This window comes from Stegostoma tigrinum, chromosome 25 (assembly GCF_030684315.1).
Source record: "Stegostoma tigrinum isolate sSteTig4 chromosome 25, sSteTig4.hap1, whole genome shotgun sequence".
Taxonomy (NCBI): Eukaryota; Metazoa; Chordata; class Chondrichthyes; order Orectolobiformes; family Stegostomatidae; genus Stegostoma; species Stegostoma tigrinum.
The window spans coordinates 25120651-25145162 of NC_081378.1; the positions used below are offsets into that span (position 1 = coordinate 25120651).

Here is a 24512-nt window from a genome sequence, read left to right on the forward strand (position 1 = left end):
GGATTGAACATGGCTACACCTTTGGTCTGCTCATTTGCTCCGGAGATTGATGGGGTGATATGTGCGGATGAGGGTAATTCTGTCTTCCCTGTTATTGCGGGGAGGGGGTGTGAGGGCTCCCAGACCATCCACAACCTCATACCTCAGGTGACCTCCCACCCATAGCCTCCAACCACATCGTTCCCCAACTTTGCACCATCCATTTCTATCTCCTTCCTAAAATCCATAAACCTGACTCTCCTGGTCGACGCACTGTCTCTGCCTGCTCCCACCCCACCGAATTTATCTCCACTTATTTTGGCTCCATTTTCTCTCCCCGGTCCAGGAACTCCCCGCCTACATCCATGACACCTACCCATGGCCTCCACCTCCTCCAAAACATCTGATTCCCTGGCCCTCAACACCTCATTTTCACCATACATACTTGCATTCCCCATGCAGATGGCCTAAAAGCCTTCCATTTCTTCCTCTCCCACAGGCCCGGCCAGTCCTCCTCTACTGACACCCTTGGCCGCATAACTGAACTCATTCTTATCCTTAACAACTTCTCTTTCAACTCCTCCCACTTCCTACAGACGAAAGGTGCAGCCATAGGTACCAACATGGGCCCAAGCTATGCCTGCCTCTTTGTAGGATCCACGGAATAGTCCCTCTTCTGGATCTACACTGGCACCATTCTCCACCTCTTACTCTGTTACATCTATCACTGTATCGGCGCTGCCTCGTGCTTCCATGAGGAGCTTGAACAGTTCATCCACTTTACTGTCATCTTCCATCCCAACCTTAAGTTCACCTGGACCATCTCTGATACCTCTCTCTCCTTCCTGGACCTCTCTGTCTCAGTCTCTGATAACCATTTGGAAACTGATATCTATTTCAAGCCCACGACTCCCACAGATACCTCCTCTCACCCACCTTCCTACAAGAATGCAATCCCCTACTCCACATTCCTCTGCCCCCAAGATGAGGCGTTCCACTGACAGACATCTCAGATGTCCACGTTTATCGAGGGCCACAAATTCCCCTCCACGCTCTAAACCACATCTCTCGCATTTCCTGCACCTCAGCCCTCACACCCGCTCCCCGCAATAATAAGGAAGACAGGATTACCCTCATCCTCACATATCACATCATCAATCTCCGGATTCAACGCATCATTCTCCACTACTTCTGCCACCTGCAATCTGATCCCACTATGAAGGATATATTTCCCTCCCCACCTTTAACTGCCTTCCGGAGGGACTGCTCTTGCCATGACTCCCTCGGCCGCTCCACGTTCCCCACTAGCCCCACCATTCCACATTAAACAGATGTTCACCTGCACATCTGCTAATGTGGTATATTGTATCCGCTGTTCCCGATATGGCTCCTCTACATTGGGGAAACTAAGTGGAGGCTTGGACATCACTTTATGGAGGACCTACACTTGGTTTGTGACAAATGGCAACACCTCCCAGTTGGGAACCACTTCAACTCCCCCTCCCACTCCTTGGACAACATGTCCATCCTGGGCCTCCTCCAGTGCCACAATGATGCCAAACGAAGGCTGGAGGAACAGTAACTCATGTTCCGCTTGGGAACCCTGCAGCCCTATGGTCACAATATGGATTTTACAAGCTTCAAAATCTCCCCACACCCAACCCCATCCCAAGACCAGTCCCTCTTGTCCCCAGCTCCTTGACCTGTCTGTCTTTTCTCCCACCTATCTGCACCTCCCACTTCACTGACCAATCCCCACCCCCACTTTGTCCCTCCTCAACTCATCCCCAGCTCCTTGACCTGTCCATCTTCCCTCCCACCTACCCGCCCCTCTATCTTCACTGACCAACCCCCTTCCCAACTCCCTACCTATACTCACCTTTACTGGCTTCATTCCCACCTCCTTGACTTGTCCGTCTTCTCTCCACCTATCTGCTCCTCTACTCAACTTCAATCATCGCCTCCCCTCTCTCTACTTCTTTGAGCCCCCTTCCCCTTCCCCATTTCTGAAGAAGGGTCCAGACCCAAAACATCAGCTTTTCTGCTTCCCTGATGCGGCCTGTTGTGTCCCTCCAGCTCCACACCCTGTTATCTCAGACTCCAGCATCGGCAGTTCCTACTATCTCTAAGTATAAGAGTAGGCCATTTGGCCATTTGAGCCTGCTCTGCCATTCATTATGACCGTGGCTCATTTTCCATTTCAATGACCTGTGACCTGGAGGTGGGGTGTGAGGAGAGGGGAGGTGTAAATGTAGGTGAACATTGATTGATTGATTGAATTATTGATTGATTAATTTATTGTCACATGTACCAAAATTCAGTGAAAAGCTTTGTTTATGAACAGTACAGGCAGATCATAGTAAGCAAAGGATATACAGATCAAAAAGACTTAGACAGAAGCATATAGGTTACACTGCACGGGGTGGATACTAGGCAAGATCAAGGTTAGCAAGATCAGCTTTATTTGAGACTGAAGAGTCCATTCATCAGTCTGATAATGGCCAGGAAAATGCTGTTCCTGAATCAGCTCGCGCAAGGAGTGGATAAAGGTCAGTCTGGAGAATCAATAACTACCAGTTGGGATCATGAGGATTTTTTTTGTTTACAAGTTTCATTCTTTTTAAAAAATATTCCACTTTTCTATTCACCCTGGGCAACTGTCTGTGCAGAGTTTGCACGTTCGCCCTGTGTCAGCATGGGTTTCCGCCGATTGCTCTGGTTTCCTCCCACAGTTCAAAGATGTGCAAGCTAGGTGGATTGGCCATGCTAAATTACCCAGGGATGTGTAGATTGGGCTGGTTAGCCTACAGGGAAACAGGGATAGAGTAGAGGGATGGGTTTGGGTGGGATGCCCTTCAGAGAGTTGATGTGGACTTGTTGGGCCGAATGGCGTGTTTCACACTGTAAGGGCTCTAAGAAATCTAAAAGGAAGACCATAGTGAATAACATCACACTTTCCAATATTGCAATCAATTCACCAGCTCGTTTTCCAATTACTTAACATGTCTATATCACTTTGGAGCATCTTTGCGACCACCTCATAGTCTAAATTCCCTCCTAGTTTTCTATCATCAGTAAACATATGTATATCACCTCCTGTCTCTTTGTCTAAAACATTAATATAGAATGTGAATAGATGAAGCATCTGCAGATGCTTGTGCTACTAGTAACAGCCCACCAAACTGAAAACATCTCAGCTATTCCTGCTTTCTGCTTCCTATCTGTTAACCAATCCTCTATTCACACTACCATATCCTTCAACTTCCTCCTCCAAACTCTATGAGTTCTTTACTCATGCACAAACCTTTCGTGTTGTATGTTATCAAACACCTTTTGGATATACAAGTAGTCTACATCTACTAGTTCCCTTCTGTTTACTCTGCTATGTACATTTTCAAAAAAACTCTAATAAATTTGTCAAATAAGACTTCACTTTCGTAAAACCATGCTGATTGAAACTAAACAATAATATTTTGCTTTCCCAAATGATATTAGAAGAAATTAAGACTTCTTTGGTTGCACATCCAACTGACCTTTAGTTCCTTACTTTCCCTCCTTTATTTCTTGAATAGTGGTGCTGCTTTTACTTCCATTCTTCTAGGAACATTTCAGAATTTAGAGAATTTTGCAAAATCATAGCCATACATGAACTATCTCTGAAGCTCCTCTTTTCAGAATATGAGAATGTAAGCCCTCAGGTCCTGGGAATGTGTGAGACCTCACATTTCTCAATGGATTTTGATTGTTTGAATGAGGTCAAAGCTACCTCAGTGTAAGTAAGCAAGCAAACAAACTGAAAATAGATTGTGAAACACCGAACACACCAGATGCTATAATTCGATCTTAAACAGGCCAACTATTCACAGTAGAGTTGTAAAATTCACAATGTGAATTGCAGTGTAATTTTAAAGATAACACATGCTCCAAAAACATTCCCATTATATCTATCCTCAAAGGCATTCATATTATTGCAAAAACGTTCACAAGACCCCCTTTGAGAATGATAAACTTTCCTGCAAGACAAGTACCCGGTGTCTACAAGTTAGTTTTTCCATGGTACACAGCTTTCACAGCTGTATTAAGCAGCTTTTTTGTTACATGTAGCTTATTTCAGTACAAACAAGTGCATACACCCTTCCTTGTGGAAGGGAAATTTAACTTTCTTCGAAAGTTAAAGCACAACACAAGTAGGGCAGCCGGGATGCCTGAATCATTTGGTGTCAGCTGCACGTAAATGCTTCTAACACTCAGTCAACTTGGCAGCTACATGAATGTTATTTTGGTAAACGTGAACAGTAGGGGATGGTGGTGGGGCACAATCTCAGAATACAGCTAGCTCTGTTAGTAAATTACAGATCTTTTATGGACCCAGGCAGTAGATTCTTGTTTATCCTAGTTTTACAAAATTCTTCCTTCAACAATTTTGACATTGTCTTGCATGGCCACCAGTGGTGCATTCAGTGCTAGAGATAGAAGGAACTGCAGATGCTGGAGAATCTGAGATAACAAGCTGTGGAGCTGGATGAACACAGCTCGTTTAAGTGAATTAAGCATGTCAGGATGACAAGCAGCCATAAAACCCTCTCAAAATACTTTATTTCAAAGTAAAGTGTACTGACCACTTGAAAAGCAAGGAACCTTACATTATTCAACTTTTAAGTTTTGACGTAGAGTTCACTGTGTAATTTAGTTGCCCATTTTCAACTCTAGATGCTTCTCAAGGATTCAAAACTGGATATGGATTGCTGATAATGTTCTGACAACATATTCAGTTTGGTATTCTAATCTGCTTTTTATGAGTTATCAAAATAATTAAAAGGGAAGATTGATACATTGTAATTTTTTAATTTAGAGAGATAAGTTCAAATATTTTGCATGATATTGAGAGGAATAAAACATTTAATTATGGACAGTTGTATAAACCAATCAGCGGGTTAAAGATGGAGAAATATGAAAACAAACTGGCTCAAAATTACTCAGGTAGTGTATTTGATGGGGATGAATAAGGACAAGCATTTTTCTTTTAAAATAAAACAATAAACATCAACCAGGGACAATAGAGGGAATTAATAGATAATACATGTAATTACTCCACACATATGGAATTGTTTTGCCTTTTATGTTTTCCTCTGGAGACAGGCATATTTGTTTAGGCCCTTTTGTATTTTAAGGAGGCTTGGTGCAGATGAGATCAAACAATTTTGGTTGTTCCATTATAGGCACAATAATGCAGATAGAAACTGAGGTACTTTTTTCTTACATTTTCGCCTAACAAGTACTTTCAGTGTAATGTTGGAACTGTCATTAAATTTTCAGCCATTAATTAAATACGTGTAATAGATTTTGACTTCCATCACTTTAATTCATTGTAACTATTATAGTTGAGCCTGTAACAGCTTCCAAGTTCATAGAAGTACCTGCACAAAATCACTTAAGCAAAGACACTTTCAAACATCATACACTAAAATCTTCACATCTTCCGGGTTTGGTCATTTGACTCATGTTTTATATTTTGCAGGCAAGCCTAATAAACAGTAGCTGCTTTTCAAAACCTGGTAATGTTGCCACTAAACAAGACAACAGAATTCTATTCACACCCTTTGGGAATTAGGTAGGTTGTCAAAACATTTTAAATTTTGTCATTTACTGCTGTCAGTAAAAGAAGCCTTTACATCATTTAGGTGGGAGAGAAATGAACACTATACTCAGACGGAATATGGAAGGAAAACAGTCAAATGCATTGCTTGCAAACAAGATACTGAAATATGGATAGCTGCATATGTAACTGAACACATGAAAATTTCCTGTATGATACTCATTTGCAATATATATCTCCATAATAAAGTTAAGCTATATCTTCATTCAAGTTTTTAGTAAACTATTAATCATTTAATTGCAAGCTGATTGGAAACAACTACATCAGGGTTACATACACCAGATTACACAGAATGTTATCAAATCAGTATATCATTTTTTAAGACAGGGTAATGACCAAAACTGTACAAAATAATATTTTCAAAACATTCAAAACTAAAAGGAGAAAACAATATAAAAATATGTTCTAACTTGTCAGTTTTTTCCTATGATTTTCAATCTTGTTTCTTCTTTCTCCTGGTACTTACAGATAGTCAAAGGAAGACGAAAACAATCACGTATTTGTTTAATGTTCCAAAATGTTCAATTCCTCCCTGTGCCATCCTGAGGACTCACATCATGTAGTAATTTAGCTTTATGGAGTTTTATTAAAAGAACTATTTACTTTCTTGTCTATTAGAATACAATTTACAATTTTGCACCAATGATGCTTTCCTGCCACTGGTGTAACCAGCAGCTTTTTGACAAATTTTCTCATAAAAGTATTGCAAGTTACTCCATCAGAAGTTTTATTTTTAAAAATGCAGGTGTTGCTCAACTCCTACGCTAACGTGTTTTTTCAACTTCGATTTACAATACGGATGTTTTGACGGGAATCAACAATTACCCTAAAGGAAAAAGCTGAATGATCACTTATAGCACTTAAATATTTAAATAATGTATTGTCTTTTATGGATGTGAAGTAGCATCAATTCTAACTTGCTAGGTTTGTAGTAAAACATCTAAGCAGCTACGATACTGTGGCTTATCTCTGAGGTTATATGATATTTTTAAAGAAATCAGTTGATTCGTTTAGAGGAGGATATAAAAGACAAAACAAGTCAAAGCAAAATTGATGTAATTGGACAGTGTACACCACTATGTTGGTTCATTAAAATCATGTATAACATATAATTAGAATGATCAATGGCTGCAGCTTAATTTTTATTAGAATTTTACACAAGGATGCCAGAAATATCAGGGTGACATTTTCACCACCAAAATGAGAGCTAATAGCATCCATTAGTTATCTGAACAGAAATAAATTACGAGGTTACAAAGATGTGAAAGCAAAAGCTGTGAAGAGGGAGAGTAAAATTCAAAAACAGAAATTGCTGGAAAAATGCAGCAGGTCTGGCAGCATCTGTGGAGAGAAAGCAGAGTTAAAGTTTCAGGTCCAGAGACCTTATTTCTGAACAGAAGAATGGCTGGAAATAAGACTATTCAGTTTTTTTTTCAACTTTAATTAATCAGCTTATGATGCACATCGCTGTCCATCTTAATATGGAAGGTAAGGGGCTCGCCTTTGTCCCCCTACAACCACACATCAATGAATACCAGTCACGGTTGGACACAGAACAGTTTTTCCGCCGCCTTCGCCTCCACGCCTACTTCTTCAACCGGGAGCCTGACCCTCCCTCCACTGACCCCTTCTCCTGCTTCCAACACAAGTCCTCCTCCTGGACACCACCCCCTGGCCTCCTACCTTCCCTCGATCTCTTCATCTCCAACTGCCGTCGAGACATTAATCGCCTCAACCTCTCCACCCCTCTCACCCACTCCAACCTCTCCCCCGCAGAACGGGCAGCCCTCCGCTCCAACCCCAACCTCACCATCAAACCCGCAGACAAGGGTGGCGCAGTGGTAGTATGGCGCACTGACCTCTACATCGCCGAGGCCAGACGCCAACTCTCCGACACCACCTCCTACTGCCCCCTCGATCATGACCCCACACCCGAGCACCAAACCATCATCTCCAACACCATTCATGACCTCATCACCTCAGGGGACCTCCCACCCACAGCCTCCAACCTCATTGTTCCCCAACCCCGCACGGCCCGTTTCTATCTCCTTCCCAAAATCCACAAACCTGCCTGCCCTGGTCGACCCATTGTCTCAGCCTGTTCCTGCCCCACCAAACTCATCTCCACCTATCTGGACTCCATTTTCTCCCCTTTGGTCCAGGAACTCCCTACCTACGTCCGTGACACCACCCACGCCCTTACACCTCCTCCAGGACTTCCGATTCCCTGGCCCCCAACACCTCATTTTCACCCATGGACGTCCAGTCCCTATACACCTGCATTCCGCATGCAGATGGCCTCAAGGCCCTCCGATTCTTCCTGTCCCGCAGGCCCGACCAGTCCCCCTCCACCGACACCCTCATCCGCCTAGCTGAACTCGTCCTCACCCTCAACAACTTCTCTTTCGATTCCTCTCACTTCCTACAGACAAAGGGGGTGGCCATGGGCACCCGCATGGGCCCCAGCTATGCCTGCCTCTTTGTAGGTTACGTGGAACAGTCCCTCTTCCGCACCTACACAGGCCCCAAACCCCACCTCTTCCTCCGTTACATTGATGACTGTAAAGAAGTAAAAAATTCCTCCGTTACATTGATGACTTTACAGAAGTAAAAAATTACAAGGACAGCTAAGGCACTGGGTTGCATGTTACTGGAGCATGCCGTTATTTCTACACATTAGAAGTTAATATCCATTAGCTTAGCAGTTTCTGCTACTTCCTGTACAATTATTTTAACATGGAATGACATTGTCAGTGAATCTTTGTCCTAGTCACATAAATATCTGTCTTTAGTTAGCAAAAAACATCAGCCTTGCACATCTGCACAAAGTATTTGACGTTTGTTTCACGAGATACGGCATCCATCGCAAATGTCACCTCATTTGCTGCAAAATCTAGAAAGCCAAGTAGATTTGTTTTCCCTAAATAGAGGGGCCTGCATTATTTGACAGCTGGCTCATTCTTTACTAGAAATCTTGGGTCATTAAATACATTGCATTGACAGTAAAATCATATAAAGAAATTATTGTAATATGTCACGAAGATCTTGCATTCTCTGAATTATTTAGTTTACTATTAACAAAGTGTTAAAAATACCAAGCTGTTTAGCCTTCTTGGTTCAGCGACTGCAATAATGTGGAAATATTTACTAAAATTGCTCACATATTAGAAGGATAAATTTAAACTATTCGGATACTAAAATTTAAACTTGGCTTGTATTCCCTTGAAGGTTGATGTTAGACCTAATCAAGATGTTTTAAATGATATTAGAATTCAACAGCAGAGGTACACAGAAGACATTCTCTCTGAAGGTGGACTCCAGCAAGTGGGGAAATATCCTTAAATTAGAGTCAGGTCATTCAGGAATAAAAGTAGGGAATATTCTTACACAGACAAGGGTAGCGAACATATGGAGTCACATAGTCATACAGCACTGAAACAGACCCTTTGGTCCATCCTGTCAACGCTGACCATAAATTCAAACTAAATTAGTCTAACCTGCCTGCACTTGGCTCATATCCCATCAACCATTTATTACATACTTATCTAAATATCTTTTAAATGTTATAACTGTACCCACATCCACTAATTCCTCTGGAAGTTCATTCCATACACAACCCACTGAAAAAGTTGCCCCTTTTGTCTTTTTAAAATCATTCTCCTCTCACCTTAAAAATATGCCCCCTACCCTTGAAATTCCCCCACCCCAGCAAAAAGACACTTGTTATTCACCTTATTTTTATGCCTCATTATTTTATAAACCTCTTTAAGGTCACCTTTCAACCTCCCACGCTCCAGTGCAAAAAGTCCCTGATTATCCAGCCTCTCCTTATGATTTCAACCTTCCACTCACAGCAACATCCTGGTAAATCTCTTCTGAACCCACACCAGCTTAATAATATCCTTCCCATAACAGGGAGGCCAGAACTGAACACAGCCCTCCAGAAGAAGCCTCACCAATATAATGCACAATCTCCACATAATGTCCCAACTCACATACTCAAAGTTCTAAGCAATGAAGGCAAGCAAGCTAAACACTTTCTTAACTACATGATCTGTATATGATGCAAACATCAAAGAATTACGTACAAAACAAAGTTGCTGGAAAAGCTCAGCAGGTCTGGCAGCAACTGTGAAGGAGAAAACAGAGTAAACGTTTTGGGTCCAATGACCCTTCCTCAGAATTATATACCTGAACCTCGAGGTCTCTCTGTTCTACAACACTGCCCAAGGCCCTACTTTTAATTATATTAGCCTTTTCTTGTTTTACCAAAATGCAATGTCTCGCATTTATTCAAAGTAGACTCCATTTGCCATTGACCTAATTAAGATCTCTTTGTAACCTTACATAACCATCCTCATTGCCCATAATACCACCAATCTTGGCATGATCCTCAAACCTAATGACCTTGCTTTCTATGTTCCTATGTAAATCATTTATATAAATGACAAACAAGAGTGGACCCAGCCCGGATTCCAGCACAGAACACTGCTGGTCACAGGCCTCCAGTCTGAAAACCCACCCTCCACTCCCCACCTATGTCCGTGACACCACCCACGCCCTCCACCTCCTCCAGGACTTCCAATTCCCTGGCCCCCAACACCTCATATTCACCATGGACGTCCAGTCCCTGTACACCTGCATTCCGCATGGAGATGGCCTCAAGGCCCTCCGCTTCTTCCTGTCCCGCAGGCCTGACCAGGCCCCCTCCACCGACACTCTCATCCGCCTAGCTGAACTCGTCCGCACACTCAACAACTTCTCTTTTGACTCCTCCCACTTCCTACAGACTAAGGGGGTGGCCATGGGCACCCGCATGGGCCCCAGCTATGCCTGCCTCTTTGTAGGTTACGTGGAACAGTCCCTCTTCCGCACCTACACAGGCCCCAAACCCCACCTCTTCCTCCGGTACATTGATGACTGTATCGGCGCCGCCTCTTGCTCCCCAGAGGAGCTCGAACAGTTCATCCACTTCACCAACACCTTCCACCCCAACCTTCAGTTCACCTGGGCCATCTCCAGCACATCCCTCACCTTCCTGGACCTCTCAGTCTCCATCTCAGGCACCCAGCTTGTAACTGATGTCCATTTCAAGCCCACCGACTCCCACAGCTACCTAGAATACACCTCCTCCCACCCACCCTCCTGCAAAAATTCCATCGCCTATTCCCAATTCCTCCGCCTCCGCCGCATCTGCTCCCACGATAAGACATTCCACTCCCGCACATCCCAGATGTCCAAGTTCTTTAAGGACCGCAACTTTCCCCCCACGGTGATTGAGAACGCCCTTGACCGCGTCTCCCGCATTTCCCGCGACACATCCCTCACACCCCGCCCCCGCCACAACTGCCCCAAGAGGATCCCCCTCGTTCTCACACACCACCCTACCAACCTCCGGATACAACGCATTATCCTCCGACACTTCCGCCATTTACAATCCGACCCCACCACCCAAGACATTTTTCCATGCCCTCCCCTGTCTGCTTTCCGGAGAGACCACTCTCTCCGTGACTCCCTTGTTCGCTCCACACTGCCCTCCAACCCACCACACCCGGCACCTTCCCCTGCAACCGCAGGAAATGCTACACTTGTCCCCACACCTCCTCCCTCACCCCCATCCCAGGCCCCAAGATGACATTCCACATTAAGCAGAGGTTCACCTGCACATCTGCCAATGTGGTATACTGCATCCACTGTACCCGGTGCGGCTTCCTCTACATTGGGGAAACCAAGCGGAGGCTTGGGGACCGCTTTGCAGAACACCTCCGCTCAGTTCGCAGCAAACAACTGCACCTCCCAGTCGCAAACCATTTCCACTCCCCCTCCCATTCTCTTGATGACATGTCCATCATGGGCCTCCTGCACTGCCACAATGATGCCACCCGAAGGTTGCAGGAACAGCAACTCATATTCCGCCTGGGAACCCTGCAGCCATATGGTATCAATGTGGACTTCACCAGTTTCAAAATCTTCCCTTCCCCTACTGCATCCCTAAACCAGCCCAGTGCATCCCCTCCCCCCACTGCACCACACAACCAGCCCAGCTCTTCCCCCCCACCCACTGCATCCCAAAACCAGTCCAACCTGTCTCTGCCTCCCTAACCGGTTCTTCCTCTCACCCATCCCTTCCTCCCACCCCAAGCCGCACCCCCAGCTACCTACTAACCTCATCCCACCTCCTTGACCTGTCCGTCTTCCCTGGACTGACCTATCCCCTCCCTACCTCCCCACCTACACCCTCTCCACCTATCTTCTTTACTCTCCATCTTCGGTCCGCCTCCCCCTCTCTCCCTATTTATTCCAGTTCCCTCCCCCCATCCCCCTCTATGATGAAGTGTCTAGGCCCGAAACGTCAGCTTTTGTGCTCCTGAGATGCTGCTTGGCCTGCTGTGTTCATCCAGCCTCACATTTTATTATCTTGGAATCTCCAGCATCTGCAGTTCCCATTATCTCCTCCACCATCACGCTGTCTCCTGTCTTTTAGCCAACTTTGCATCCAATTGGCAAGCTCAACCTGAATCCCATGTGATCTAACTTTACTAATTAATCTACTATGTGGAACCTTGTCAGTGGCTTCACTAAGCACCAAGTAAACAATGTGAAATTTTCTTCCCAAAAAAGTTGTGAATGCTGACAATAACATTTTGTTGTGTAAAGAGTGTCCTGGGATTCAGGTTAAAATTGGATAAATGGAGTTAAACAACGTCAACCATGATCTAACTGAACAGCAGAACAGGCTTAAGGAACTGAATGACATAATCAAATTTTTACATACTTAATTTTCCCCTATTTAGTTACTAATCTTCACTGTTTTTGTTTTAGACCTCCTTTAAATTTTTACTTGAATTTTTTGGGGCAGCATGGTGGCTCAGTGGTTAGCACTGATGCCTCACAGAGCCAGGGACCCAGGCGTAATTCCATTTGGGCAACTGTTTCAGTTTGTATATTCTCCCCATGTCTGCGTGGGTTTCCTCCAAGTGCTCCAATTTCCTCCCATGGTCCAAAGATGTGCAGGCTAGGTAGTTGAACCATGGGAAATGCAGGATTACAGGGATAGGGTAGGAGGTGGGTCCGGGTGGGATGCTCTTTGGAGATTTGGTCTAGTTTGATGGGCTGAATGACCTGCTTCCACACTGTATGGGCCTCTATAACTTGGCTATTTCATCAATGAAACGTTTCAGAAGCCTATTATGTGCTGCTAACTGACAAGGGTTCAAACTACCAATCCACAGCTTGCACTCATTAGAAGCTTTGTTGGATGTAACAGATTCAAACTGTATAACCCTCCTGAAAGTAAACTGGAAGTTTGTAAGCCTCATAAACTGGGCTGGTCCTGGCTAGCAATATTCTTTGCTTTTACTGAGATAGCATCCTGTGGATCATCTGATCTTAAACTGATCAAATTACAATGAGCCATTTCTTTTTGCTATACTTATAATGTAATGAAGGCATTATGAGAAGAAATTGGAGTAAACACAGTGAAATATTATTGCAGACCATTTGAGAACAATGCTACAATTATTCATTGCTATCCATTCTTAAATGAATATTTTGTTTGAGCATTCAAATAATAACCCACTCCCCAGATCCTACATAGCTTTGAGTGATTGATTTGAAGTTATATTAAAACAAGTGCCAGATTGGGCATCCTCCCCTCAAGATTTTCATATCCATTGTTCTCTGTTCAGTGTTGTTGTCTATGACAGCTCAAATTGTTGGGAATTTGGGGTTTGATATCATATACAAAACTTTACGCATTATTTCACTAAGCTATGGCATGATTAGACTGCCAAATTACATCATGTTCTTACAGTAGCAACCGCACAACAACAAAAAAACAACTTGTCTTGCGACTAACAATGCTGGACATTTCATTTTGAGCAAAACAATTGAGAAGTAGCTGCTGATGCACCATTATCACTTCAATGACCCTGTTGAGGAAGTACTTACTGAAGACTGTTTCAGCCATTGCATCAATTCAGTTTTACAATGGAGGATTGAAAAAAGGACAGAAAATTGGAAGGACGAGGCTCTCTTCCCGAAAGTTTCTGATATTTCTTTACTAAATACATCTAGGTGGATTCAGAAGAAATTTGTTCCAACCATCTTTCAGGATCCTTCATTACATATATTGAAAGAGTAAGCCATGAAGTAAATTATGATTCCAGGTAGAATAAGTAAGTGGAGTATCAGGTTGAAAAACATTATCTCAGTCAAGTAATTTAAGAAGTATTTCCCACTTGGGAACTTTTTAATGGGAAATTTGTCAACAAACATGTCTGCAGGTAAACTGTGGAGGAAAATGTTAGCAATTCTGATTATACTGTGAATTTTTCTACACACAAATGACGTTGGCTTGAGGACTGATACACCAAGAAATTATTGAATGCGTTATCTGTCAAAAATGTCTATTCCCCTTGAGTTTTTACCAATTCGTGAAGAAGTACCTCGTAAAACTGATACTCTTCCATAATGTCTAAAATTCTGCTGCCTTCAGGACAACGGTTATAATCCATAGAAATTACTGTCTGTGCATTTATAGTGTTCTAGCTTTAAAATCATGAAATAAAAAAGTGTCAAAAAGTTAGGTTAAGTATCCTGTTAACAGCAAATCCAGGCTTGTTCCTCAGTCTCAAACATTACTTGTTCTCAGAAATCAATCTGACATAATAGTGAAAACAGAACTGGAAACTACTAAAAGCTATGGAAGTGTTCAGATTTTTGAGATAAATTTCTTCCTGTTGAGAATCAAGGCAAACGTAGTTTTACCATTTCTAACTCTGAAATGAACCTTGTATTCGGTAACATAAAGTCAACTTGATTAAAATTAATTAAACTGTTTTTAACACGTGGGTCTTCATCTCATAGGTCATGTTTTGTTGTGAAAATAAAGTTGAGACTAATTGCACATCTTTAATGTGCATATCAGTTAACAGTTTCTAGTGAATCTATTTTCATAACCAAAGGTGAAAAGCCAGAAGTGTTGTCTTAGACATGCGGTTATACTAGAAGCTGTAATGGTATCTCACCATCGGGGTCCTATTTCAAATGCATTCAATGATCGTAAATTCCTGCAATGATAATGGACTCCTGGATTAAGCAGGTTTCAAAATGTTAAGCCAAGCCACTCATATCTATGCACACTTTTAATGTCATGCTAAGTCATAAACTAACTCATTGAAACTGCAAATAATAGAGTCTCAATCCTTCAAACTGTTTTATAATCCTTCCTGCTATTTATGGAGATTAAAAGTCTGAAAAATAAATTTCTATTACTTTTTTCTATTTTATCTCTCCCTCTCAAGTCACTCCTTTTTCCTCTTTTTACTCCCCTTTCTGTTGTTAATTTGGGATGAATTCACGATTCAAAATTTCACTTCTTGATTCAGACTTTGTCGTTATTAAATTGAAAACTGAGTCTATCTGCAATTTGATTGGTTAAGAGGGCACACAAGTATTAGCTCTATTTACATAGGTTCCAGACTCCTTCGGAAGACACCACACCATTTCGTCGCTCTGCTGACAACAGTGTGTTGTAGAACACCATTGGAAAGCCTATGACAAATGCAAGTTTCATGAACAGTATTCAAAGGAAACAATCTCCCATTATCTTGGAGTCCCCAGAAGTCTTAACACTCACCCCATTTAAAAGTGGTGGATAACAAACGTGTCCTTCCATTTTTACACTGACCTGGTTGTACTGGGACTCCATTTCCATTGATAACAGGTCTCTCCTCCTCCTCCTCCTCCTCCTCCTCCTCCTCCTCTTCTTCTTCTTCCTCCTCCTCCTCCTCTTCTGGTGGTGAAGTTCCAGCTTTTTCCATGTTACTTACTGATTTATTTCTTTTCCTTTTTCCCTCAGCACTGGGTCTAGCACCAGGCAGAATTTGATCCGTTACATTTTGCAGAAGTGGTGTTGGTTCTGCTGGAGGTTTTGGAGTGCCATAGTAATTGTCTGCAAGACAACAGTAAGTTCCTTGCTAGTTAATTTAAAAGATGTATGTAGAAATGTCATATACCTGTTACATAAGACCGTCAAAAATTAGAAATATTAGGGGAGCGAGATTACAACAATAATCTTGTTTCATAGTGACACTTGCATTAGACTAATGAAAATTAATTAAACACTGCACATTTCTCACATGAAAAGGTTTGTTATTTTTCCATATCGGTCCTGTTAAGAATAAATTACTCATAACAAAATCACAGATCTACTGTTATTCAAATTTTGAGATTAACAATATTGCCTAACTCCTCAGTGATTTTAGTATGTTAGCAGAAGGTTGAATGTTATGCTTAGTGTAAAAGTTGGAGAGGGTCTGTCGGCAATTGACCAACTTGCCTTGCACACATTTAATGGTCACTGGGATCTTATTTAGCTTGGCACTTACATTAAACTCCAGGCTTCATTCTACTTACATAATGTATGACAGTTCCATTAAAACATAAAACCAAAAGAATTGCTGATGCTTGAAAGCAAAAACAAAACAAATTGCAGGAAAAACTCAGCAGGTCTGACAGCATCTATGGAGAAAAACTTTCTGCTCATTTCTTTCAGTTAACTCTGGTTACTCTACACAGATCTTCTGCTGCCAGACCTGCTGAGTTTTTTCATCAATTTTCATTTACATAATAAGCTTTCGCTTCCTTGCTCTTACAGAAATTTATATTGACAAATGGAATACTTTAGAGCACTATTTCGTGCAAGGTCCAATGATCCACAAACCTGATTCAATATATGCTACAATTTTCACTTCTCCCGGTTTTGGTTAGAAAGGAAGGATTTGCTTTTAGGCACCACTTTTCAAGTCCACAAAATGGTGCAAGGGTTGGCACATAATTAATTACATTTCAATCCTTATCACTGCTGTTATGTAGACAAACTTCACCAAGTGGCACAGATAAATGACCTGAAAATCTATTTACTGTCGTTAGTTGTAGAATAAGTATCTGAGAAATAAGAAACAGGATTGGTACTTCAGGATCTTTTATCCTGATTAGTAGATGAGAACCTGTCTTAACTCCCCATCTACAAGTAAAGATAGCATTTCTGATACCCTTCACTTTAATTGTACTGTGTGGAATTATTATTCCATTTTAAAAAATCCTTATTTTCCTTCTGATACTTTCATTCAATACTTTGGGGACACATGATGGTAGCATATTTTAAATCAGAAGCTTGCAATTTAAGAAATTAAAGTCACCCCACCACTTGTTACTACAATTATGCATGCTAACACTTCTGGATACAAAAGAAAACAGAATAAAGCAGATCCCTATTTGGGCTTTATTGATATAGTGGTAGTGTCCTTACCACTGGGCCAGGAGAATCGGGCTCAAGTCCCACGTGCTCCAGAGGTGTGTGATAACATCTCTGGATAGGTTGTTTAGAAAAATATGCTAAATAAAAATGTTACAAAAATGTAGACCTCTAATGGACCCTCTTGTGGAAATATCAACTCCTTGTCAGTCACTAACGGTCCCAATAAGCAGCTGTTCCTTCTCCCAGGGTAACATTTACCCATTCCTTTGTCTGCCCGACTGTTTCTTTCTCTCTCCCTCTCTCTCTCTCTGGACTCCATCTCCACCTATCATTTGCTCCCTCCTTCTCCCCTCACCCATTCTTTAGCATATATATCAACCTTTTTCTAAATACAACCAGTTCTGAACAAGGGTCACTAGATCCAAAGCATTAATTGTACTTTCTCTTCACAGATGTTGGAAGACCTCCTGAGGTTTTCCAGCAATTTCTGCTCTTGCTCCCCCCTTCCTGGTGGTGGTGAATAATTAAAACAAAAAAAGTCACTTCTGTATATAAAAGTAACAAATCAGACACCCAGCACCGCAGGAAATAAAGCACTTTATCTCCTCCCCAACTCCATTTTTATTTAATCCCTTTTCTCTTTCCCTACGTCCCCTTCACTTCCGACAGCTTGCATTGACATTTTTGGGATTTGCACATAAATATTGAATTGGCTACATGAGTATTTTTCCCATAGGTAGTTAGTACTTTAAAATAAAACTCAGAAGAAGAAAGTCACCGTGATTTGCTGGTGGAAAAGTCGCTCAACTGTGAGAGAGAGAAAAAAAACAGGCTCAGCATGCCCTGGCCTCCTTGGAGTGGGAGCACACGGACTCCACGGCATGGTGGCTCAGTGGTTAGCATTGCAGCTGCACAGCGCCAGTGTGCAGAGTTTGCACATTCTCCCCATGTCTGCATGGGTTGTCTCCGGGTGGTCCGGTTTCCTCCCACAGTCCAAAGATGTGCAGGCTAGGTGGATTGGCCATGTTAAATTGCCCGTAGCGTTCCGGGGTGTATGGGCTATAGGGGGATAGGTCTGGATGGGATGGTCCAAAGGGCAGTGTATACTTGTTGGGCCGAAGGGCCTGTTTCCACACTGTAGGGAAACTAATCTAATTTAATCCATCAATACTCTTGATGCCTCTAGAGAGAGGTGGACACCGCTGGGATACAGTGCTTTATTTCTTTCTCCAGCTCCATCTTGATTTAACCCCTTCCCTCCCTGCCTACCTCCCTTTAACTTAGATGGTTTGCATTACTTACAAAGGGTTTTGCTTGTAAGTGTGTAATTGATTGTACAGGCAATTACTGGTGGTGGTCAGTAGTTAAAAAAAATAAAGCAACAACATTCATGGTGATGTTGGGTTGGGAAATGTTACTTAGTTTTGTGAGATAGCATGTCTGGGTATGAACATTCAAAAAAAAAGCAGACCCGGCGCATTGGCATATAATAGGTTGCCTGGATGATTACTGATAGTGGTTAATTGTTAAAAATGATTTGGCAGTGAGAAAGTTGTTCAGTTGTATGTGGTAACTTTTATGCATATTGAAAAAGAAAAGGAAACAGATCCAGGGATGGCACCATTGATCACTAGAAAAAGGGCATGTTCCATAAACAGAAAAGTACGGGGCTGTTCTTGTCATGCAGTGTCCCCACCTGTGGTCCAGGAAACCTAGGTTCAATCCCACCTGCTCCAGAGATGTTTAATAATGTCTCTGAACAGGCTGATTAGAAAATAAAATAAAGCAGACCCAGGATAGGTTGGCAGAAATGCCTGTTCTGGGCTGGGTCTAGCCTTTGTATGCCATGAGTAGTAGCTGTTGAACAGAGAGGTGGGACTATGATATTACAGACTTCAAAACTTTAATAACTGTTCGTGGATTGAATGAATCAACAAAGACAAATTGTTATGCATGGAAAGAATCAGTAATAACTCTGCCTGAAATAAACTATTAAAAGACAAGGACAGACTTATACAGGAATTGAAAGCAATTAACCATGTCTGGGTGTGGAGGCTACACAGACAAAACTGTTTTGACACCTGCTTGATAAACTGGATGCTTAATGCCACGAGGATAACAGATTGCCTTGCTGAAGAATTTAAGGAGTTAATCACAGGACAGCTGTGTCTTCAAACAATGTCATATATAAGAAGAAGCAAGGAAATTAACTTTTGATAAGGAAGCCAGCTGCAGACTCGGATGAAAGGATTTTTAAAAAATCATCAATAATCGCACATATAGACCAAAGGATGAAAATTTGTCTAGGAATTGAACACCAGAAATCCACTTCATCAGAGCTTCGAAGAACAACACTTCAGAAAGACTAAAACCTGGAAACTTCTAGAGACAGATCACTACTGGTTGAAATCCTGGCCAGATTGCATTTGGGGGGCTTGACCCCATGTACACTCCACTGTGAAGGAAAACCAGAAATTAGATAATCCAGCTCAATGGACTCTAGAGTTTAGGTAACACGTGGGAAAACACAACGGCGCTTCATCTGAGATAATAAAATGTGAGGCTGGATGAACACAGCAGGCCAAGCAGCATCTCAGGAGCACAAAAGCTGACGTTTCGGGCCTAGACCCTTCATCAGAGAGGGGGATGGGGGGAGGGAACTGGAATAAATAGGGAGAGAGGGGGAGGCGGACCGAAGATGGAGAGTAAAGAAGATAGGTGGAGAGGGTGTAGGTGGGGAGGTAGGGAGGGGATAGGTCAGTCCAGGGAAGACGGACAGGTCAAGGAGGTGGGATGAGCCAAGCGGAGGCTTGGGGACCGCTTTGCAGAACACCTCCGCTCAGTTCGCAACAAACAACTGCACCTCCCAGTCGCAAACCATTTCCACTCCCCCTCCCATTGTCTTGATGACATGTCCATCATGGGCCTCCTGCACTGCCACAATGATGCCACCCGAAGGTTGCAGGAACAGCAACTCATATTCCGCCTGGGAACCCTGCAGCCATATGGTATCAATGTGGACTTCACCAGTTTCAAAATCTCCCCTTCCCCCACTGCATCCCTAAACCAGCCCAGTTCATCCCCTCCCCCCACTGCACCACACAACCAGCCCAGCTCTTCCCCCCCACCCACTGCATCCCAAAACCAGTCCAACCTGTCTCTGCCTCCCTAACCGGTTCTTCCTCTCACCCATCCCTTCCTCCCACCCCAAGCCGCACCCCCAGCTACCTACTAACCTCATCCCACCTCCTTGACCTGTCCGTCTTCCCTGGACTGACCTATCCCCTCCCTACCTCCCCACCTACACCCTCTCCACCTATCTTCTTTACTCTCCATCTTCGGTCCGCCTCCCCCTCTCTCCCTATTTATTCCAGTTCCCTCCCCCCATCCCCCTCTCTGATGAAGGGTCTAGGCCCGAAACGTCAGCTTTTGTGCTCCTGAGATGCTGCTTGGCCTGCTGTGTTCATCCAGCCTCACATTTTATTATCTTGGAATCTCCAGCATCTGCAGTTCCCATTATCTCTGGCGCTTCATCTGAGGCTGCACTGATGATGTTACACAGCAGGGTAATGAAATGTCTGCGGAAAAACAATGAACCAACCACACCATCCACAACCTGAGCTCCAAATCTATTCTAAAACCTTAAATAACTGAGGCTTCCTGAATTATTACACGCTAAGAAACTATAGTTTTCGGCACTGATCATCATAACCAAACAAGTCTTCATTTGTTTCCATCTGTCTGATCTTAAGATTGTATCTCAAATGTACTCAAATGATGTGTCAATAAAGGAAAGAGGTTATCTCAGCAATAACCAGAATCAAGAATGCTATTGCATTCTACTGTCTACTGTTACTCAGGTGGTTTTGTTTCATCGACATGTTAATTGGATCTGACATTTTAAAATAGTTTTTTGATATCGTAATGCAATAATGTCAAAGTTAAAATCAGCTTTTTAAATTCATTTGCAGTATGAGAGCATTGCTGGTTAGGGTCAGCAATTATTGCCCATTTCTATTTGCCCAAGGGCAATTAAGAGTCAACATTGTTGTGGGTTTGGAATCAATGTGAAGGCCAGACCAGATAAAGAGGGCAGATTTCCTTCCCTCAAGAACATCAGATAACCCGGTGGGGTTGTAGAACTATTGACTCGCGATAAATGATCATTATTAGGCTAGCTTTTTATCACATTCCAGATTTTTATTGAACTCATCTGCCATGTTGAATTTATACTTTATCTTAAGAATTCTGGATTACTGTTTCAGTGGTGTTAACAATACAACACCACCTCCACCTTGGAATCAGTAACCTTTGTTTTTAAAGTATACAATAGATGAGACTTAATTTCCATGATGAGAGTCACAAGATTCCCTGGTTTTGAACAATTAACAATATCTTATTATACAAGTTAGAACAGTGGTGCATGTACAACTTATTTCCAACATCTAAAATTAACATGGTAAATAGGAGTACTATATTGACATTAAACATCTGACAATGTACATAAAAGTAGCAAATTCAATCAAGACAAATCTCAGATTTCTCAGCAACTCCCTCAGATACCAACAATACAGTGAGTCAAGAAAATGTAATTAAATTTCAGAAGGGATTAGAATCTTTATGTTTTGCAAATTTAGCCTTAACAACTCCCAACCCTCCCCAACACTGTTTCCATTCCAGTCGAACACGCTCCTTTCCTGAGTCTAATGTTCCCCTCGACTTGGAGAAACTACACTCCATACTTCGTCACTGGAACAACTGCAACTTTTGCTAACAATTAGCGCCACCAAGTTAGGCCTAATCCAGGGTGGTTTGATTTCAATTTGGAAATTAACTTCAAATTTTAATTTTCATTCTTTTTTAAAAAATGTTGGAATAAGAAGCTGGTCTAATGGCATCCACATAATCACTGCCAATGGTTGTGAAAAACCTAACTGGTTCACTGTCTTTCAGGGAATAAAATCTACTGTCTTCACCCGGCCTGAACTCTTCTTGACCTATAGCAACGTCACTGATAATTAACTGCCCTTTGGGCAATTAGAGATGGGCAATAAATGCTATCCTAACCCATATCATCAATATCCCATGAACAAATAAATTTTATTTTAAACAAAGGCAAATAGTGCTTACCGAGTTTTCAACCCGACTTTCAGCTGTACTGACCTGTTAGTGTCACTCAACTCCTTGTGAGCCAACACAACCTCCAAGATTTTCCCTGCGCCTTGTCTACAACATTTAGATGCCTGATAACTCCTAGAACTCAACATGGCTTCTAACAGCTCAGAGGTATCCGACAACTTCTCACTCATTTCCAACCAAAGTGAATCAGTTAGGTTCTGTTATCTTCTCAGTAGATAGTTCAACAGCTACTTTCTGCGTGGAGTTTGCTTCTGTTTCTCCTAGATCTTCCCAGAGTACCAACAAAACAGAGCTACCCAACTTAACTTTCTTAATTAAATTCTCTATCTACATAGAACTCACTTGGCTCAGTTGCTTTCACTGCAGTTTGGCTAAAAATCACCTCAGAATGTCCCTATCTCCTTCACATACAAACTGATCTTTGGCATCAATCTTTCGCCTTTGAATTCCATATCAGTGACCTATAAGCCCCTTTCTATTAACGAACAGAATTGACAGTCATGACCTAGTAACGTCTTCCATTGAAGGTGCTCTGAAAATTTGCTTGCCCAGAACAAAAAATAATTAGAGGATTTCACCACATTTCATACTCTGCCCAGACATCAGCTCATACATGCCTTTGTTCCTAAAACGAAAACTGCTGGAGAAACTCAGCAAGTTCGGCAGCAACTTTGAACAGCAAACAGAATTAACAGTTCAGAGTCCAGTGATCTTTCTCCAGAACGAATGCCTTTGTTCCTTCTAGATCTGACTATTATAATGCATTCACGTAAAGCTTCACACTTTATATCCTCCATAAATTTAATAGTTCTAAAGCTCTGTTGGCTGTGTCCTAATTCAGAGCACATCCAGTTTGTTCATGACCCCCATGTTCCTTGACCTATACTGTCTACCAGTTAAATATTGCCTTGATTTTAAACTTGACATCCTTGTTATAAAGTTCTCCATGTTTTGTCTCTCTAGCTTCTGCAATCTTTTGCAGTTCTACAACTGTACAACGTATCTGCAATTCTCTAATTCTACTTTCTCAAGCAATCCTAATTTTAACCTCTCCACTATTTGTGGCCATGCCATCAGTAACCAACAATTTAAGCTTTTGAATTTTTATGGCGCAAGTTCAATGACCTCGCATGTGTAGTTAAGGTCACTGAATACATCTTCAAATGCCACATTTTATGCAATGCACTACTAATTTCACACACTGCTTATCAGGCATTCAACAGGAAACTTGAGCAATCAGGATCTGTGCTTTAAAAAACACCCTTCTCCATTTCACCTGTACTTAGTAAAACTGCAAGTCTCACACCCACATCTTGCAGATGTACATTGTTGCGACTTCTCAGTCATGGCAGACATGATTCAAACATCTTGTCAAGCAATCACTGACAGCATTCTCCTCTCAAAGGACACGGTCACACCAACAGGAAGCAACAACTGTGGATGAAGGCATGCCTGTTACTCCTAAGCTTCTTGCTGGAGACAGTATGGAGAATTCTTGATCCAGCAGTGGCTGGAGGAATTGCAAAGGCATCCAGGTTGATGATTATGTTGCTGCCTTTTGCACCTTTTCCAATGCCACTTCAATATCAGCTTGCCATGTGGTGTGAAGTGCAAGTTTTAAATGGTGATATGTGGCAGTTGACTGGTTTCTACAGCCTTGGGTTTCCTCAAGGCTGTCAAAGAATAATATTTCTGTTGTCTGCTTTCGCAGTAGTTATTACTCAGCAAATACATGACTTCTATACAAAATTGCTGCTGTTCTGTAAGACAATGTTTGCACTGAAGGCAGGCCATAAACTGCCCATCAGGACAATTATTCTGAAGAAAACAGCCATCATTGGTGTGTACTGGGTGACATCCCTCACGTGTAATAGAAAACACACACACAAAGGCCACCAACACAAGATGAGAGCAATGAGTTGGAGTGGGAAAGGATATTGATATCAGCATAATTCACGGAATAAGTAATCGATACTATATTCTTGTTGACACAACGTTAGAATTACCTTAATGCGGTCACATGCATCTCCAGCCGTCAGCACTGTCACATACTCAAGTGTAATTCTTACCATATAGAACCATAAGCATAAAAATGCTAAATATCTGCTAGAAATTTTGTAGCACTAGACCAGCTGGCAAGCCTTGGTGATGTGCAGAAACCACAACTTGTGCTGAGACACCGGCTACACACACTCTTCCATAGGGACCACCTGGGCAAGTCATGGCTACTGCAGTGGCTGAAAGCAGCCTTTACCCATGGAGCTTTTCAAATTGGTAACTACGAGTGCATTTATCAGTAGGTAGCCATACAAAAACATGCATGTATATTGTATGGAGAATATTCCGGAGGAAGACCTATAGCTAGGACAAACTCAGTTTTGCATCTCAGAGTCAGGAAAGCTAAAACGCACCAAATGTAGGGCAAGGCAACTGACACACTTTCAACAGCCTATGGAAATAACCTATACAAAATTA

General features: G+C 42.3%; 1 protein-coding gene across 16 annotated transcripts in view; it reads right to left on the minus strand.

Moving 5' to 3' along the window:
* LOC125463094 (membrane-associated guanylate kinase, WW and PDZ domain-containing protein 2) overlaps window positions 1-24512 on the minus strand; it is a 545354-nt gene that overhangs the window by 148241 nt on the left and 372601 nt on the right. For all 16 annotated transcript variants that reach the window (XR_009447220.1, XM_059654599.1, XM_059654586.1 and 13 more), the window contains one exon: window positions 15327-15590. Coding sequence is in view for 15 of the 16 variants with exons in the window: in XM_059654599.1 (XP_059510582.1) it covers window positions 15327-15590 (264 nt within the window). In the remaining variant the exon portion in view is untranslated. The remainder of the gene's footprint in view (window positions 1-15326; window positions 15591-24512) is intronic.